Source organism: Uloborus diversus, chromosome 1 (assembly GCF_026930045.1).
Source record: "Uloborus diversus isolate 005 chromosome 1, Udiv.v.3.1, whole genome shotgun sequence".
In the NCBI taxonomy this organism is placed as follows: Eukaryota; Metazoa; Arthropoda; class Arachnida; order Araneae; family Uloboridae; genus Uloborus; species Uloborus diversus.
Genome location: NC_072731.1, coordinates 49,537,072 through 49,558,278, shown reverse-complemented (window position 1 = coordinate 49,558,278; position 21,207 = coordinate 49,537,072). Strand labels below are relative to the sequence as shown.

Genomic DNA, 21,207 nt, shown 5'->3' with positions numbered 1-21,207 from the left:
TTTCCACAAAAAAAAAAAAAAAAAAAAAAGATTGTAAAAATATCTCAGATGACCAGCTGATATTTCATTTCATCATGATGGAATTTCCATAATTTTTGAAAAATAATCAAATAATGACACTTTAACTCGAAGAACCTTGAGGCAATGAAGCAGCCGATTCAGCTGCTAGAGCAGCAAGTATCCTGGTTGATGATACTGTCCATTTTGATGATGTTAAAAAGGTCATTTCTGAATGTCTTAACATGCATTGACAGCAGACCTGGAATCTTGAAACACAAAATAAATTGCATTTCATCCAGCCCTCGGCTAAAGGTTTCAAATCTTTACAACTTACCAGGAGAGAACAAGTATTATTAGCTCAACTTCGCATTGGTCATACAAGGTTCACTCATAAATACCTCTTATGTCGCGAACCAGCTCCAACGTGCATTACATGTAATGTGAATTAGACAGTGTTACATATTTTAAGTAACTGCCCAAATTTTAACTAAATACGTTTTAAATATTTTAATTTTAACTCCTCTTTGAAGGAGTTGCTTGGGGACCCACCCCATCGCAATTTATACTCCTTCCTCCAGGAGATTGGATTCTCCCTTTTAATTTAGTGTTTGTACCGTCAAAATGTGATTTTGTGTTTTTCTTGTTATTCAAGGTTTTTTGTCAACATGTTATTTCATACAGTATTTAAATGTTTTTAATGTCTACATGTTTTTTATTACTTATTTTAAACCACCCAGGTTGTACCTTTCACCTGAAAACAGGCTTACTTTTATATTTATCTATATAATTTATTCCAAAAAATCGTTTGGCACAGTATAGCCCTCAAGGGCTCTTGTGCCATAAAAAATAAACAAACCAAACCAACCAACCAGCGAAGAACCTTGAACTTGGGCACATAGTTTCAATCATTGCAAAAATGAATGTGATTTTTTTCAAAAACTGCCACAAAGTATTTTAATACATTGTTTGAACTTTTTATGTATCACTTTGTGGTAAATGAAGGAGAGAGAAAGTACATCCATGCCTGAGCCGGCATTTGAACTGGGGACCTCCCCGATCGCACTCAGACTCCTCTAACCACTAGACTGGACAGGCGGAAAAGTACTGCTTAAAAAAAAACATCGTCCTAAATTAAATTCTTTTTTAGAACAAAATACAAAATTGACAAAATGATAAAATTTCTTGTAATGTTGGGTGCTTTAGTACTGTGCCATTTTCATGAATTAACTTCAGATGGCTATTGTTTCTGTCTTGCAATTTGTTGTCTAAAATATTAATCAAATTTCTGGTATTGGTTTAAAAATAACTTTAATTTGTAAAACAACTTTTATGTGTGTCCAATTTTTTTCAGTTGTCTATTATTCATTTAGGATGTGGGGCCTGAAATTCTGTGCATTGTGCCTAATTTTTTTGGCCACATTTCTCATTCCAGTCCGAGATAATAATAGCGATGCACGGACTATATTCGGTAAGTACATCTTTTTTCATTTGAAAGAATTTCCTTTATTTTTCTAATATCTCTAATAGTTTTGAAATTTTATGCAAAAAGCAATGAATCCTATTTTTCTTTTTTTTTCCTGTTAGTGGTTACTCTTGTTGCTGTCTTGGCAGCCTTGGCGTTCATAATTATCAAGATGGTTTTGATTATTGCAGTGATTCGGGAGTGGTGTTACAAATGGTGTGATAATTATTTTTTAATTTATTCCTTTTAAGTCTTTTTTTTTGCATTTTAAGTTTTAAAATATGTTAACATGAATCAGGTTTTTTCACTTTTACATGATTGTCAGTGAAAAGTATAGAGTGATTTGTTAATAAGTAATACAGTAAAGTCCCGATTATTCGCAGGGCGGATTATCCACCACCTTTCACACTTTGAAAAAAATTTCAAAACTTATTTAAACTGCTGTTGATCCACACCAGAGTCTCATTGGGATGTTATTTTGTTAATGCTGAGTTGCTAATTTGATCTCTGGATCCGATATTGTTGATCAATCATAATACCATATTAATATTGCATCTTAAACTGTTTCCAAGTTCGATCTGCTTTATGTTTCTTCTTATATAAACAATTTCTTGTTATTACTGTTTAAAAATAAATCTATCTCCCCATATTAGGTTGAAGACTTTATCAAAAGCAGCGAAGAAATGTGTGACTTGGGGTGAGATTTTTTGTTTTTAAACTGCATGAAATTAAATACTTTAAGTCAGATACGATAATAATGTTAAACAGTTAAAATATTTACTGATTTTTGTCTATCTGGATTAACCTTAGAAAGACGGATGGGGTCTGGCTGGTCCCTTGCATAGATAGTTGTTTAATAAATCAAATAATGACTAATTGAAAGTAATGGAACTTATGTAAAATGTTTGATAAATGTATTGCACCTATGTTACTGGTTTATTTTGAAATGAATAGAAGGTCTTTGGATTTAAAATGGAATTCGCCTTTTTTAATTTCACAAAACATGGGAAGAAATTTGGGACATTGCATACAAAAATATAAGAAAGATACCGGACAATGTGGGAAGACGCATCATTAAATAGATTGGTGACTCGAGCGAAGCAAAGCTCATTTATTCCATGAAAATTTGCTTTGAATGCATAAAATGAACGAAGTATCAATCTTAAAAATAAAACAGAAACAGGAGAATATAAATACCAGCTAATGAGCAAACCTTTCATACTGTTGGGCTAAATGCCTTTATTTTTGTTTCTTGAAGGATTTCATCAATATTGTTAAAAAGAGAAAAAAAAAGATTTGTAACTTACCTTTTGCCATTCCGGAAAAACCTTGCACGGGGAATCCCATCCACCTGCCACCGACACTCAAATGTTTAAGTTTGAATCGGAAGTGATCGGGAAAATTAGTGGCACGCTATGATTGGTTGCCGTAATTCGGCAGAAGTCAGCAAACTTCCGACAGAGCACGTGTTAATTACGTGAGATAACCTGTTGAGGTGTTAGGTGCCGAATATCGAATAAGATAAGGATTGAGCAACCTGCAAGCTGTGTGTTTCCGGAGTTGAGCTGCTCTTGCAAGATGCAAATGAGGTAACGTCACATTACTACGAGCGCAGTCGGATCTGGCAATAAATATGCGGACCGATCGTAGCTCACTCTCTCACTCATCCTCTCGCTTGTGCTGTTTGGTGTTTGTGTTCGTCCATATGTTTTGATAACGTTTTGGCTGCCGGCCTCTCTGGTGAGGTCAGGTATTTGGATTGCTTCCTCGTTGATGCCCCCACTGGTGTTGTCCTTCTGCCTATGCGGAATTCACGGTAATAAGCCGATAGAACTTTTACATCCTGCGTGTTCATCTTGATTCAACTTGGACTTACTGTAAGACTTTTTTTTGACTTAGCATACCTAACATTTTTGAGGCCTAAACTATTGTGTTGTAACTGTTTTTACTAATGCATGTTTAAATAAATGTTTTCCACTGTTAAAATGATTCATGTTTTATTTTCTTCGGGCAGACCACTGAGTTGCCTAATTCTCAGCTTAGCTGTAGGCTACTAACTCAATAAGATATAAATATATCCAACAGGTGGTAGCAGAGTCGTGTGGTTGATCTGCCCGGAGAAAATTGAATCATTTTTTTTTATTATGGAGAAGGATTATCGAAATGTCTAAAAGTTGGGTTTCCATAATTGGGCTACCTGGTCAAAAGACATAAAAATGGTGCTCATAGAAAGGGATTTATGGGAGGTTACCCAAAAGAAACAAGAAGGGGAATTAACTAGTGCTGACAGAAAAAGATGTGGCCAAGCTTTAGCCATCATCTCTATTTAAATTTAGAAAAAGACCTAAAAAGGCTAATTGATGATTTGGAAGATCCTAGTGAAGCTTGGAAAGCCCTTAAGACAAATTGTGAACCCCCATCTTTGGCCAGAGTGGCCGTGCTATGGGAATCCTACTTCTCTTGCAAAATGCAAGAAGGTTAAATGGTGGGATTATTCGCTGCAAGGATGGGGGGAATTTTTAACCAATTAGTCGAAAATGGATATATCATGGAAGAAAAAATCAGAACCTTCCAATTGATACGACATTTACCTTCAAATTTCAGCAGTATTGTTCAAGCCATTTGCAGATGGGAAAAAGAGAGATTTACTTTCTCTAAAGTAAAAGACGAACTACTGGCTGAGGAAGGCAGTATTAGGTATTTGGCCGAAGAGCCTAATGTAGAAAATTCGGCAATGTTTTCAAAACCCGGAAACTCCGGAATGGCAAATTGTAGGAGTAAATTCCTTTTTAAGAATAAAGTTTTGTTACATTTGTAAAAAGAAGGGGCATATTGCGTCGAGGTGTTGGAGCCGAAGCAAAGTAAAACAGGTTAAGAGTTTTAAATTCAAAACCAAAGAAGACCCTCAGACAGGAATGTTTTGTTCTGTAAATGAAAACGAAATTTCTGCAAATATTACCTACCCAAAATGTGAGGATACATGGCTATTGGACAGTGGCAGTACATCTCATTTTTGTCGAGATAAGTCATTGTTTGCAGAATTAGAGCCTGTTCAAAACACACAAATGGAGGTAGCTGTAGGAAACGTGAAGAGTCAGGTAGAGGGCATTGGGAAAGTAATTTTTAAAATTGAATCAGATGGAAAATTAGTTACCATCACCCTCAATAATGTTTTCTATGCTCCAACACTGCGACGCAACCTAATTTCTGGTTTGTGTATCGACAGACAGGGCTATAAGCTTAAATGGTTGCCCGGAAAGAACTGCATTTTTAATCAAGAGAATGTTAAACTATTTACAGCCTAATTTAATAAATAAACTTTATCATGTCAAACCAAATTTTTATATTGATTGTGAAAATGTTAATCATACAAAAGTTTTTAAGACCAAGGGCCCGTCTGAAGGGGCCAACATGGTCAGTGTTGACATGGAGAAATGGCATAGAAGGTTTTGCCATATAAATATGGAGAGTATCACCGAGACAAGTAAACTCGGTGCAGGCCAGGGACTAGAAATTAAGAAGGAGCAAAAACCCAATTGTGACCCTTCTCAATTGGGAAAAATGAGGAAGTGCTCTTTTAAATGCCCCTGTTGGACAAAGCAACCAACTGTTCGGCAAATGTCCTAGTGGTTGGTTTGCTTCCCAGGTATGGAGTGCATAGGAGTTGGTTAAACCAACGGGCTAGGTGTATGAACCTGGTACTCAAGGAAATTTGCGTTAAGCGTAGTATCAGGTTTATTGATGTGTGGAGTAGATGTAAACGAGATTGGATTGCTAGGGATGGCCTACATCTGAGTTCTACAGGGGTCAAAATGGTTAGTGGTTTGGTTTTAGAGGCTTCAGAATCAAAAAACTAAGTTGGAATGGGGGGCATGGTTTAAGGAATTCAAAAGGGTACTAACTATCAAGATTTTAGTAGAAACGGAAATAGGGTGGCTAATAAGAGAAAAGATTTTAACACTTGGGATTCAAACAATCGTGCAGCATTAAATAAAAGTAAGATGGGCTTACTTAAGGTTTTTTATACAAATGCTCGTAGTATTAGGAACAAGATGGAAGAATTAAAAAGCATAATTATAGACGAGAGGTTGGATATTATTGCAGTTACCGAGACATGGGCTACCGAAAGTGATGATGATTTATTATCTATTGCTGGGTATAATTTGTTTAGACAAGATAGAGTAGGTAAAAGAGGTGGTGGGGTTTTATTTTATGTCAGAGACACTTTAATTTGCAATGAATTGGTAATTAATGATAAACCTAATGAGATTGATATGATTTGGCTGGAGTTGATTAGTAATAAGGGCAAAAAACTACGTTTGGGGAATATTTATAGGCCACCCAACTTAAGCCAGGGTCAAGACGAACAGATGTTTAGTATTATTAGTGACATTTCTAGCAAGGGGTCAGTCATCATAATGGGAGATTTTAATTTTCCAGGAATTGATTGGAATAATTTTTACCATAGTAATAGCAGAGAAGAGGATTTTTTGAAAGTAATTGGTGACTGTTTCTTAGATCAAATTGTAACTCAGGGTACTCAACAGGACGCGATTTTAGATCTAGTTTTCTGCGACATGGAAGGCTCTGTTCAGGGGTTATGTGTGGGGGAACACATTGGAGATAGTGACCACAACAGTATCAGGTTTGGGATTAAATTTGATATGCACAAAGTAGAGAATTTTAGGTTTGTGCCCAATTTCAGAAATACTGACTTTGTGGCACTTCGGCAGAGTTTGAAAGCAGTTTTTTCTCCTGGATTGGACAATAGCGATGTGAATCTTCAGTGGGCAGAGTTTAAGGAAAAGCTAGCGAATACAGTTAGGGATCATGTTCCTTTTAGGAGAAAGGGTGTCAACACTAAAATTTGGCCAATGTGGTTCTCCAGGGAAACTAAAGACGCTCTAAATTACAAGCGAGCTGCTTTTCATAGGTTTAGAGAAACAGGTCACAGTGCAGATAGGCTCCAATATTGTAAGGCAAGGCGTAAATTTAAGTATTTGGTACGGATTCAGAAAAGAGAGTTGGAGCAAAGACTGGCAGATAACATAAACAGGAATCCCAAGAGGTTTTTTGCATACGCTAATTCGGGGAAAGTTCGAAATAGTCATATTGGGCCACTGGTTGATGAGCACGGAATTTTAATTCAGGATGATAGTGATATTGCTAATGTTCTTAATAACTTTTTTTCGAGTGTTTTTAACGATAACTGTATCTCAACAGTTGACACCAACAAGACACAAGCTATAGTACAGCTTGAGGACTTTGTATTTTCCAGGGATGACGTTTTCCTTCATTTGAAAAAAATTAAAGAGACCAAGGCTCCGGGGCCAGATAATATTTATCCGAAAATTTTAGTTGAATGTGCAGAGGAATTAGCAGATGTAATCGCAAACATTTTCAATGCTTCTTATAATTCGGGGACAGTGCCAGAGGACTGGAAGCTGGCTAACATTACACCGCTCTTCAAGAAAGGGTGTAAAGGGAGTGCGGGAAATTATAGACCTGTGAGTCTAACTTCGGTGGTTTGCAAAATTTTTGAAACATTGATGAAAATTAAGATAGTAAATTTTCTAGAGACGAATAATCTATAGACTAGTTTTCAGTACGGTTTTAGGAAAGGTAAATCTTGTGCAACTAATTTATTACATTTCTATGACAAAGTTTCCATGGCTTTGGACAATAAGAAGCCTGTAGATGTTGTTTACATTGATTTTCAAAAAGCTTTCGATAAGGTACCGCATGTTGCTCTACTTAGCAAATTAGCTGATATAGGAATAGGAGGGAAAACTTTCATTTGGGTAAAAAATTGGCAGACCGGAAGGAAGCAAAGAGTAGTTGTAAGGGGAAATTATTCTAATTGGAGTGAGGTCTTAAGCGGGGTTCCTCAAGGATCAGTGTTAGGGCCTGTTTTGTTCATTGTCTTTATGAACGATATTCACAAAAATATTTCTGGGAACATGAATTGTTTTGCTGATGATGTCAAAGTTATGGGGACTGTAGAAAATGAAGAACAAGCAAATCAGCTGCAAGAGGATCTAGATCATATTACGAAGTGGACTGATAAATGGGGTATGGCTGTTAATGTTGGGAAATGTCAAGTGCTACATTTAGGGCATGGAAATAAGTGTACAAGTTATTATTTGTAAGGTTCAGTCATTAGTCAGGCAGACAAAGTTACTGATCTGGGGGTCCTAATAAGTCAGGATTTAAAGTTTAGCCAACAGTGCAGCATTGCTAGCAACAAAGCCAATAAGATACTTGGGTTTATCAATAGATCTATTTCAAATAAATCTAAAGAAGTTCTTCTGCCCTTATATAGAAGTTTGGTAAGACCCCATTTGGAGTATGCTGTTCAGTTTTGGTCTCCTTATCTTAAGAAAGACATTAATGTATTGGAAAGGGTTCAAAGGCGGGCTACAAGGCTAATAAGTGGACTTTCCCACTTAGATTATGATTCCAGGCTTAGAAGGATAAAAATGTACAGTCTTGAGCAAAGAAGAGACCGAGGGGACATGATTCAGCTGTTTAAATTTATTAAAACGAAAGATGTTACAGGGCTGAAGTTTAGCACTGAAAACAGGACAAGGGGTCATTGTTTTAAGCTATTTAAATCTCAGGCTAACATGGATATTAGGAAAAATTATTATTTTAGCAGGGTAGTGGAACCTTGGAACAGCTTACCGGAAGAGGTGGTAATGAGCAAAGGAGTAGACGGTTTTAAGAGGGCCATTGATCTTCACTGGGATTGTAAATTGACTAGGACCAGTCTAGCTGGGCCCAGAGCCTGTTGATGGTCGTCACTTTTGTATTTGTATTTGTAAATCTATGCCAGAAAGGCGTACTAATTCTGCACTTCAATTGCCCTACATGGATCTCATGGGACCCCTTCAGACTGAGTCCTTGGGGGGGAAGAAAATATTTTTAGAATTATAGATGATTTCTCTAGAAAATCATATGTTTTCTTTTTAAAAGCAAAAAGTGAGGCATTTAATGTTTTTGTCAATTTTCAAAAAAGAACTGAAAGATTCCTGAACTCAAAAATTTTGGCTATCTGTTCCGATAACGGAAAAGAATTTGTTAACAAATATTTTGAGGACTATCTCACCAATCAGGGAATAAAGATAGAGCGGACCAACCCCTACACCCCACAAATGAACAGGGTTGTAGAAAGATATAATTTAACCATAATGAATGGTGTGAGGTCTATGCTCAATGATTCTGGATTGGGGGATGAGTTTTGGGCTGAAGCCGCTCTTTGTTTTAATTATGTAAGGAATCGGACAGTAATAGGAAATATGGACAAAACCCCTTTTGAACTGTTTTCTGGTCGTAAACCTTCAGTTAGACACCTACGTATTTTTGGGTGTACTGCCTATGTAGGTCAGCCTAAGTCTAAACTAAAAAAGTTAGATATGAGGGCTACCAAGGGGATCATGGTCGGATACGCCTTACGTACCAAAGGGTACAGAATCTGGAATCCTGAAACCAGAACAGTCACAGAGACTATTAATGTAAATTTCAATGAAAATGAAAAATGGGGGGAATTAAAAGTTCAAAATAAAAATGAGAGAAAATTTAATTTTATCAGGCCTATGAGTGAAGTTCAACTTGAACAGGAAATCCAGGAGAGCATTGAGGAGACTCCTTGTGAGAAAATTAAATGGGTTAGGGAAGCCAAAAAGAGAAAGACAGGAGATAGGACTGATATTTATTATACAATCGCCGGTAAAAATAAAGTAAGATTAAATTCACTAAAACAGGTTTTAAAATATTGTAGTGAAAATAAAATAGAATATAAACCAAAACTTTTTGACTTTTCAACTAAAAATCCAATAGTAGTTCTGTGACGAGAATGAAAATTTGGAAGAAGGTGAAGAAGCTCCTGAAGCAAGTTTAGTGGAAATTTCTATACCGAATTCTTATAGGCAATGTATCGACCCCCCCCCCCCCCCGAGGTGAACTACTGGAAACTGGCCATGGAATCTGAATTAGATGTCATTCAGCAAAAAGAGGTGTGGGACCTCGTACCTCCACCAGAGGGGAAACCAATTTTGGGAAATAGGTGGGTCTATGACCTCAAGGTAAATGACAGGGATGAAATTGTTTGATACAAGGTCAGGTTGTTTGTGAGGGGGGACCGTCAGTCAATTGAATCATGTTCCGAAGTTTTTAGCCCGGTAATTGAGTTTTTGCTTGTGAGAGTTTTCTTTTCTATTTATTTATGTCTTTTAAAATGGTGTCACTCACAAATTGATGTAAAAAATGCTTACCTATATGCTGATTTAGAGGAACAAATCTTCATGAGACAACGAGGGTTTCGTCAGTAAAAGTCACCCTAATTTTGTCTGTAAATTGAAGAAGTCTCTCTATGGACTACACCAGTCCGGAAGAAACTGGTTTTTTGAAATAGACAGTGTTCTTCGTGGTTTTTGTTTTCAAAAATGAAAAGGATGTAATTGTGTATATCACAGAGACAAAGAGACTTTTCTTCTTATTTATGTAGATGACATAATAATTCTAGCAAAAAATGAAAATTAAATTAAAAAGGTAATTAATGAAATTTAAAGTATGTATGATATAAAAGAAATGGGGAAAACCAGAAAGCTACTGGGGATTAAATTTGTGGAAGATAAAAATAACCTTTTTATTCACCAAAGCTCTTACATTTCGAAGGTCTTAGGGTTATTCTCAGATTACTATGTGTGCCATATTCAACCCTCCCAATCTCAAAGGGTACAGTTTTGTCAAAAGACGACTGCCCGAAAACTGAGGAGGAAAAAAGGGAAGTAGAAAAGCTCCCATACAGAAATTTGTTGGGTTGTTTGGCATATATAGCAGGAAAGACCCGGCCTGACATCTCTTATGCGGTGAACATTTTTTCGCAATTTAAAGCAAATCCCGGAAGGAAGCATTGGGATTTTCTATTAAGATTGCTAGGATATTTAAAGTACACAATATCATACAAACTAAATTTAAGCTCAATCAGTAGTGTAGACCTACGGGGTTTTTCCGACTCTGATTACGCCCCTAATCGAGAGGATAGAGTCTCAATGGGGGGATCAATTTTGTGTATTGATTGGGTCCCAATTAATTGGAGAACATTTAAACATAAATGTGTTGCATTATCTACAATGGAAGCAGAATATATTTCACTTGGTGAAACTGCAAAAGAAATGGTCTGGCTGAAGAGGATAATTGCAGAAATAAGTGAATTAAATATTGAAAACCTCCAGCTTAGTCATTTATTGTGATAACACTGCAACAATTGATTTTTCTAAGTCTCCCATTGGGAATTCCCGTACAAAACACATTGATGTAAGGTACCATTTTTTAAGAAATTTAATTGAGCAAAAGATTTTTTTGATTAAATATGCGAGGACAAATGTAAACATCACGGACATTTTCACTAAACCCCTATCTAAGAATTGTTTAAACAAGCTTTGTAAAATTATATTTAATTGGGATTAACTTAAGAGAAAAGGGGGGCGTATCAAATTTTTGAACTGTTTTTCAAATGTATTTTTGTAAATATGATGTGAATGTAGTTAAGTGTTTTTAGTGTATATAATGTGGTTTTTGATGAAATTCCTTCAAGAGGAGGGAACCGGTTGGGCTAAATGCCTTTATTTTTGTTTCTTGAAGGATTTCATCAATATTGTTAAAAAGAGAAAAAAAAAAAGTTTTGTAATTTACCTTTTGCCATTTCGGAAAAACCTTGCACGGGGAATCCCATCCACCTGCCACCGACACTCAAATGTTTAAGTTTGAATCGGAAGTGATCGGGAAAATTAGTGGCACGCTATGATTGGTTGCAGCCATTCGGCAGAAGTCGGCAAACTTCCGACAGAGCACGTGTTAATTACGTAAGATAACCTGTTGAGGTGTTAGGTGCCGAATATTGAATAAGATAAGGATTGAGCAACCTGCAAGCTGTGTGTTTCCGGAGTTGAGCTGCTCTTGCAAGATGCAAATGAGGTAACGTCACATTACTACGAGCACAGTTGGATCTGGCAATAAATATGCGGACCGATCGTAGCTCACTCTCTCACTCATCCTCTCGCTTGTGCTGTTTGGTGTTTGTGTTCGTCCATATGTTTTGATAACGTTTTGGCTGCCGGCCTCGCTGGTGAGGTCGAGTATTTGGATTGCTTCCTCGTTGTTGCCCCCACTTTGGAAGCGCGTGCTGTGGTGATGTTCATCACAATGAAAAGTTATTATTGTTCAAGTTAAGCCAGTTGTTTAGTCTTCAGTGCTAAGGGAAGGAGCGAGTCTATCTACATGGCTTACCTGGATGTGGTGAATTGGTGTCCGAGGCATGAACTGATTACCGATCGATTATGACGAATTGCGGTGTTGTCCTTCTGCCTATGCGGAATTCACGGTAATAAGCCGATAGAACTTTTACATCCTGCGTGTTCATCTTGATTCAACTTGGACTTACTGTAAGACTTTTTTTTGACTTAGCATACCTAACATTTTTGAGGACTAAACTATTGTGTTGTAACTGTTTTTACTAATGCATGTTTAAATAAATGTTTTCCAATGTTAAAATGATTCATGTTTTATTTTCTTCGGGCAGACCACTTCCTCAAAATTCAGTTGGTAATGAGTTGCCTAATTCTCAGCTTAGCTGTAAGCTACTAACTCAATAAGATCTAAATATATCCAACACATACTCGAACTTTGTTTGGGATCATTTGGTTAGTTGAATTAACACAGTGGACAAACACAGTAGTTGTTCTAGCAGCTTTTTTGTAATCAAAAAACTAGAATTCGTTTCAAATCCAAATACAATGTGAAAGATCACAATGCATGGTATTATTAAAAAAGGTCAACACAATCAACGGTTTTAGTTAATCACGTAATGGCTCTTAAAAGCAATTTAAGTAAGTAATTTCCCAATGCTGTTTCTAGCAACAAGATTCGAGATGGATCCAACCCGTAATTTAAAAAGACAAAAGTTTTTTTAACTTGAAACCAAGGCGTGGCGTAGCTACACTTTCTGCCGCCCGGTGCGGTACCTCAATTTGCCGCCCTTTTTGATCGGAAATAGTTGACACATTAAAGAGTCAAATGTATTTAAATGATATTTTAATAAACAAGAAAAGAAACTTTTTTTCCTTATTTTTCTTGCAGAAAGAAAAAAAAAATAATTCAAAGCCCTACCAAAACATTCCAATAGTTGGTCAAAATTCGGAATTTTAAGCAATTTCTAGTAACGCTTATAGAAAAAATGCTTGGAGTTCCCTCCATTTTATTTTTTAAAAATTAGTTTTATGCATTCTTTGGTGACGTTAGGGGTTGGGACTTCTGAAGGAAATTTTCCGAAACTGAAGTGTTAAAAAGGCAATTTTAGGCTATCTTTGGATGTGTGAAGACATTGGGGAAGGTTCGGGGGCGCTGTCTGGAAAGCTTTTCAACAAAATTGAAAAACACGTACAGTGGCTCCCAAAAGTCTTCGTACACCTACGACTTTCAACGAAATAGGTCCCAATCCATTGGTTAGAATTAATATTTCGGAATAGGTATTTAATTATAAGATCTGTGATCAATTTTTAACAAAATTACATGAAATTTTTTGAAAAAATATTAAAACTTAATTTTTTAAAAATCAAAAACCAAAAAGTGCCGGAAATTTTATCTCACAAAAGTCTTCGTACACTTTTTAAAATGTATATATATTATTTAATAATTTAACTTTTGATTAAGTTATTAATTGGTAGAATATCATACAGTATTCATAACACCTTTTAAACGTCTGGGAATAGATTTCATTCTTTTTCTTTCTTTTTTTTTGCGTAATTTCTGAGTAAGTGTTCTACCACACTTCGAGTCTTACTGTTTGTAGCTCTATTTTTGTTTTAAAGCCTTATTTTCGTAATCTAGCCTCCAGATATCTCTAAATACATTACACATTAATTTAAAATCTGAAGTTTGAGGGGGTATTTTCTGATTTTTAGGACAATTTTCGAGGCACTAGACGCAAACGTTGAAAACCGAGTACTTCTTATCGTTATTTTGATAAAAAACAAAGTTGTTTCCAATAACCAAATTTTTGGCTAAGAGTTCAAAATTGGTTTTTAAAATATTTAAAGGAACAGCATGATTTATTATTTCATCAAAAAATTAAAAACTACCAAGTCCTGATGCTGATATGCACCCTCACACTAAAACACCTCCACCGTCCTGATTAACTGATATAAATAAGTTCTTAAGATTAAGTTCCTATTTTTTTCTTCTACTTACAGTTATACAACAATTTAACCAAAAAGTTTGAATTAATTTTTATCTGTAAGTAAGACGTGATTCCAAAACGTTTTTAGCTTATTTATCATTGGTTTTGCGACGAAAAGCGGAAGCTTTCTGTTTTTCGCACGACCAAGAAAATTTCTGCGGGAAGAGATCCCATTTAATACAGCTAATCAGAGAACTTGGCGAACAATTTTAGGTGAAAATTAAATGTTAAATGTTTCATTTAACTCTGCAGAAACTTTTACAGTACTCAAATGTGTATTTTTCATAAATTTTTTAACTTTAAATCTACGATCACGTTTTGTCAACTTTGCCGGTTGACCTTTTCTTACCTTGTTTTCGGTCCGATTCCTTTCTTTAAAGCATTTTATCAAGCAATTTACTATACAAACAAATAAATTAACTAATTTAGAAACATTTCAAACCAATTTAAAACTACTGTGAGAAAAAAATTAAAATTTGGATTGTATTTGCGGTTTTTTACGAATACCAGCCATTTTACAGTAATAAGCACAATATTAAGGAATACATAAACAAAAAATTAAAGCCAAATTACTTATAAGGGTCAACACAATGCAAAAATATGAATAAAACGGCATATGATAATTTTAATCATGAATTTATTCGAAAATATTTGAGTGTACGATGACTTTTGTGCCGTGTTATTTCTGTCTCTTCCTTTTCTGACCCATTTCAAAAAGAAGATCCGTCAATATTTTGAAAAAACCAATGGGTGGTATTTAGAATGACATAGGAATGATGTAAAAAAATATTGGACTTTATATTCGAATTCAGTTTCGAGTTATTTTGGTTTTACTAAAAAATTTCAAAGTGTACGAACACTTTTGGGAGCCACTGTATATGCAGGCTGTATCTAGTGACATAAGGGTTTCCCCTAACTCCAACAAAGACAAAGATTTTCCGAAATATTTTCGAAGTTGAAATCAATTTTAGTCTATCTTTGATGACGTTGAAGAGAATAGGGAACATTTAGGAGCTCTCTGGAAATTTTTCAATGCCGAAGTTTCAAAAATGCAATTGTAGGCGACCACATAGGTTTCCAAATGTTTCCAAAAATGTTGGGAAGTCAGATAGTTTTTCCGCCTTCCCTTGAAACGTTTTGAAATTAACGTCCTAAAAACGCGGTTTCAGCTGTTGTTTGACAGACAACGTTATGAGAGAGAGTTCGTGTTGGCATAATTAGAGTTAAGTTTAAAAATCCAATATTTTGTTTCAGAAATTTAAACTAAGCCAACATTAAATGGCCGTGAAATGTCTAGTTGGAGACAAGCAAAAAGCATGTTTCTGAAAAAAAAATTCATTTATTAAATATGACTAGTAAATATAGTAAAACATCCCCATAAAAAGAACACCCCCAAAATATCACAACAAAATAAGTTCCAATAAATAAAGGATAAAATGTCACCAATCTGTTGATAAAGTCACTGGCCAGTCCGAAGTAGTCAATTCCAGGAGCACACAAAGTCGTTCGGATTACACTTCAGGAGCGCACTTGACAGGTAGACCACATTGGAAAGTTCAAAGATTCAGCGAACATATCCAGCAGAATTTATGGAACACACTTCCCCGGCAATATCAATTTGCCGGACACAAAACAAGTGTTTCTTCACCTGGACTCATTTCATTTCCAGGACTTGGAATTCCAAAACTTGAAATGCGAGGTGATTAATTCATCACCGGTTACACGCCACTAAATCCCGCTAGCATAGCGGGGGAAAAACCCCTCACACGTGAGCCGAACTAGGCCTCACGATCAAAACAAAACTGGGGATTGATGAGAAGAGCGAGAGATTGTTGCCACTCACCTCAATATATATATTCTATCAGCCAATGAGATTGCATGCTTCGATGACGTCACAATACTAACTACAACTCATTTGTTTATTCCACTGCCGCGAATTTTTGTACTCCCTCCATGGTATGTGCGGTCTTAAACAAGTGGAATTAATTCAAATCAATCAAGTGACAACTGAACTTTTTCTGAATCGACACATCGAGACATGCAAACTTCGATGGTTTTAGTAAACAGTCACCATTAATTATGGCGTGGGGGAAATGTCGATTGAAGTGTTAGCACCAACTAGTTGAATTCTACTTTTACCAGACTGGGCTTAAAGTAGGTAACAATTAACTTTAAAATATTTTTCTTTAAATTATCGGCTGTGGACCGAGAATAAATAAAATAAAATAATATTTTATGCCAACAGTTCGGAGGGGGGTTTCCCACCCGAAGTCTTTTTCGAAACTGTTGCTCATTTTAAGCTCTACACTACTGAGAAGAAAAGGATTTACAGTCTCCCCTCAGAAATGTCTAAAAACAAAATTTGGAGCCAACTGTGATGAGGTTAGGTGATTTCATGCACTTCTGGGGTCCTTACCTTAGAATTTTTCTGAAGTTTAAGTTTCAAAAACCCAACTTGAAGCTATTTTTGGAAACATTGGATGAGATGGGGATTTCAAAGTTCAAAGTTGATGTCCGAAATACACACTTTAGATTATCTTTTATCATAAAACAGGAAGTGTAAGGGCCCTATGATACTTAGATTTCGACAAAAAAACCCTAATTTTCGAAGGCTTTCATCCATTCAGTTTATTATTTAGTGCTTCAACTCAACTTTCTGTAACACGGCTTTTATTAAAATTTGTAGCAATGAAGAAAATCATTAAGAAGAAAGATCTGTGACGCTTTTTTTTCTTGAATATGAACAAATAAAATTCCGGATTTTGTGTTGAGGCTTTTCCTGTAATCAGGGGTGATTGTGTTCCTGTATTTTACCGAATTTCCGGTATTTTCAGATGTATTTCCTGTATTTTCATGTCCGAAAATACCGGAATTATTAGATGGACAAATGTAAAGATAATTTGTATAACAGCAGCTCAAAAGTAACTTTGTAATCAATTAAAAATTTAATTAAATGTACACATAATATTTTGACTCAGAACTTTTAAAACTATGACAATGTGCACTTAAGTAATAGGGCCCAAAGATTGCCCCCCCCCTGTTCTCGCTTTGAAACTTTCAGGTATTTTTTGATGAACTCACAATCAACTCTGTGTAATGAGGGGATTTAAAATGTTTCCTTTCTGGTTATTGTTCCACAATCTGTCGCAAAATTTTACTGACTTTTTTATAAAATTTTATTTTGGTCAAGCTGAATTGTTGAACACGCGTCACTTGACATAACTTTTTTTCAAGGTAGACCGTGTAAAGTCGGGCAACGGAGCTAGTTATTCTTATAATCTGAACTACGAAATCTAATAGGTCCCCACCCCAAGATGCTCGAGTAAATCCTCATTTAGCATTATGGACTCCTCTACTAAAAGTATCTCGGAAAATGAAGTCAATGGCAAATTTGCCGTTTTCAATATACACTTCTGTTTGTGAAAATTGCGAGGCGTGTAAGATTATTGGTGGTTATATGCTAGAGGTAAACGTTAACTGAATCTTTACTATGTCTCTTTGACAAAAGAAAGCGAAATTTGAGCAAATTTCGGAGTTTGAACGGGGCAGAATCGTCGGCCTTCGTGAAACTGGATTGTCTTATCGTGCAGTAGCCGCTCGTGTGCAGCGTAACAGCAGCACAATCATGCGTGTTTGAAAGCAGCGGGCGGACGAGGGTTGGACTGCTCGGAAATCTGGGAGTGGACCCCGAAATGTGACGTCAGCTCGCAATGACAGACACCTGGTGCGTATGGTGCTGACGGATCGCACAGCTTCTAGAAAATTGACAGCACAGTGGTCAACAGTTACAGGTGTTTCATTGTGTGCTTCATCAATTCGGAGACGTCTGCTGCAGCGTGGGCTGCGAGCAAGTATTTCTTTATACAGGATTATTCTCACTCAAAACCATCACCGCCTGCGGCTACAATGGGCCAATGTGCATAGGAACTGGCACATTGGCCAGTCTTTTCTGATGGCTCCTGCTTCAATTTGTGGCACCATGATGGCCGAATTCGTGTCAGGCGCTATGCCGGTGAATGGCACATTCCGGAGTGCATTATCGAACACCACAGATAACGAACACCCAGAGTTATGGTCTTGGGTGCCATAGCATATCATAAACGATCACAATTGCTAGAAATTGTGGGCAATTTGAACAGTACCCGATACATAAACTAAGTTTTACAGCCCCAAGCTATTCCTTTCCTGCAAGGATTGCCAGGGGCTGTATTCCAGCAGGATAATGCCCGTCCACATGTCGCCAGGACTGTTAAATCCTACCTTGATTTGCAGCATGTACAGCTTCATCTTTGGCCTGCATATTTCCTGGATATGTCACCCATTGAACATATGTGGGATTTCATTGGGCGGCATCTTGCTTGTAATCCTCGTCCTGTTGCTTTGACAGACAAACTTTGATTGTGCATACAAACAATATGGAATACTCTTCCGCAGGCAGATATTCAAACTTTGTTTCACTCCATGCCGAGTCTTGTAGCAGCTCTTATTGCGACTCGTGGTGGCCACACAAAATACTAATTTCTATCTCTTTTTATTGTTTGTTTGGTTTGAAAATGTAATCATTTATTTGTACCATTACCACTCAACTGTGTATTAAATTTCATTCAACTATGAGGCTTCCTTCCTGGTGTTGCAATTTTCACAAACAGGAGTGTATGTCAGAAAAAAAGCATTTAATGTCACACGATGGACTTTAATGTTAGCCCCCAAATGTTCAAAATTGCAAGAACTTTAAAACTTTTAAAGTATTGAATTTTCACTTCTAAGTTTTGTTAATGAAACAGCAATTTTTTTAGACTTTTGTGCTAATGAAAATGTAAAATCGTGTGTATTTAAAATGTGAACTGTATTGTGAAACTTAAAAATGCATATTGTTGCCTCAGAGCAACAGTACCATAAAATGGTTGAACTATGGGCTACTTTTCGATGTTTTCAATGAAAATTTCGTGTACATCTTTGATTTAGAAATTTGAGGACTCTAGGAATGGTAGCTATACATCTCGTCTTTCGAATGAAATGTTAAAAAATAATCTAAGTTCGAAAGAAGAGGAAGGGGAATTTTTTCCCCGTGGGCCATAGTTGTACCCCTTGATTTGGCCTGTTGTTGTTTGAGACTGCATGTTGTCCTATGCTTGAAACTGCATAAAAAATTTTTTTAGTCCATCATTTACCTTTTTTTCCTTCAGATTTTTAAGACTAAATCATCACTTGTCGTCTTGAGTGATTAATAAAGTTCAACATGGTAAACGTAGGTAACGTTCTTCATTATCTGTCTAGGTTTTCACATAGAAACATTTGAAAACTAGAAAAATCTCACCAACTAAAGGCTAGGAACCTATACTTAAAGCTAAGTCTGATAGCTAAGAGATGGAGTGTGTGCGGAGAAAAGGTACCTATGCTTAGGTCAGAAAATATGTAGGTCTGGCTAATTTTAAATGAGATCAAAAAAAGTTTTGAAAACTGAAATGCAAAATCACATTTCTTATTCAAAATCTCATCAAAATAAATAATTTTTAAAAATTATCTCAGTTTCTATTTGGTTTGAATTTCAGTCAGCACCTTCTTCAAATACTCCTATGACAGGGTTTCCACAGATTAGAGAAATCAAGGAGATCAGGGAAAAGTCAGGGAACTTTATCACTCAGGGAAAAATCTGGGAATTTTGAAAAAATAATAAAAATTCAGGGAAAATTGATCAAATGAAGAAAAAAAAAATTCCCTTGCATAATGAAGTATTTTGATTCCCTGCAAATTTTCCGCCAATTATTTGTTTTAAAAAAGTAAAATTAATGAGGTATGATTATACAGTGCCGCATATTTGTGCATCTTTTTCCCTCAAGATCAAAGTATTCAATCTTAGGATGAGCTTCCTAAGATTTCTTCTGTGTCTGTGAAGTTGTTTATTTTACCTAGCTTGAATTTTCCTTCCACCCATTCCATGCTATGTAAAATAAACAACCCTACAGGCAAAGAGGAAGCTGTCATTAATGACTTTGCTTCCTTGCCTTTACTCATTGTCTTGAAGTAATTAGCATACTGTTATCACGGTTTCAAGAAAAATCTTTTTAAATTAATGCTGAAAAATCTTTAAAGTTATCACTTTGGCGTTTTTCATTTAATTACTAACATTGAATTTTGACTGAAAATCAAATTTGTTTTTTTGCTATGTTATTATTCGCTGTCATTTCAGATTACATGAAGGGTTTTTTTTTCAGACTTTAAAACTCTTTTATTTTAAAACCATATACACATACAGTTTGAAATTAATAATTGTTTTTGCATTTCAATGTTGTTTGTTACTAAGGTAATCTAAGGGAATGTTTTTTCCGACAATTAACGAAATCATTTGAAATTGAGTTGTGTACATAATTAAATATTTTTGTTATTTTTTAATAGTTAAAATGCTGTATTCATTCATTAAAACCTAAGATCTTGATTTGAGAATAAATAGCTCAATGAGACTGGTTGTTGAAAGTTTTTAATTTGTTTTCACAAATATGTCTATTCTGCCCTGTGCAGGTAAAGGGCAGTAACTGCATATTTGTTATTTTTTTTTTTTTGCATTTTTGTCATATTGTACTTGATCTTTATTGTACATACTTGCTTATTTGGTTTACGCTGAAAAAGAGGCGCGAAAAAAATGTCTAATTCCAAATTTTCCTATTGTTAGTACTTAATTCAACACACATTTCTTCAAATGTCTCGAAAACTAATTTCTGCAGATACTGTCATTTACCTGCACACGGCAGTATTTTTTACGTAAGTAAAACTACATTACTTCAAAACTTTAACTATCACTTGTTATTCTTGCAGCAACAATTATACTGCTTGAAAATTCAGTTCAAGATATTATTTCCATTTAAATTTTTTAGTTTTATCATGATTAGATATGTCTTTAAGAGTGGTTTTAATAATTTCTTAGGATTCTTATGTTAACTGGTTCCTGGAAGTCAAATATTTGTTTTAGATTTCCTACAATATTTCTTTGTCGATTATTTAATATACTATTTTTACCAAAAAAAAAAGGAACATCTTTTCAGTATATATTTTTAATTAACAGCTTAAACTAAACCGTTTTAAACACTGCATTTTATTCAACCATTATCATTGGTAAGGTAAATCAGGGGAATTTGGTGAACTTGATCAGGGAAAAGTCAGGGAACTTTTTTTTCCAGTTCCTGTCGCCACCCTGTATGAGTACGGGCGATAGAGAAACCCCCAAGCTTTCTTCTGGCTTTTCTTGCCATCATTCACAGTAAAGAACACAAAATATGACGAAAGCATCCCTGCAGAGAATGAAATGAAGTTCCAAGCCACTAAAAACCTTGAAAAATAGGTGGCCTCATTGTTGTTCCCCAACATTTCCATTTTTAATAAATGTTGAGAGCTTCTGAAAACTATGAAACATTTTGAGTCAACAAGCGGCTTAATTCATAACTGAGAAATTAGTAAAGCAAATCTGAACTTACCAGACCTTGGAAAACAGTAGAAGTTGTCTGCCCAAAGG

General features: G+C 35.6%; 1 protein-coding gene across 1 annotated transcript in view; it reads left to right on the top strand.

Moving 5' to 3' along the window:
• The window catches only part of LOC129220637 (serine incorporator 5-like), an 87,194-nt gene that overhangs the window by 58,945 nt on the left and 7,042 nt on the right, over positions 1-21,207 (top strand). Inside the window, exons 4-6 of the mRNA XM_054855101.1 lie at positions 1,371-1,468; positions 1,585-1,678; positions 2,116-2,159. Coding sequence (XP_054711076.1) covers positions 1,371-1,468; positions 1,585-1,678; positions 2,116-2,159 — 236 coding nt within the window. The remainder of the gene's footprint in view (positions 1-1,370; positions 1,469-1,584; positions 1,679-2,115; positions 2,160-21,207) is intronic.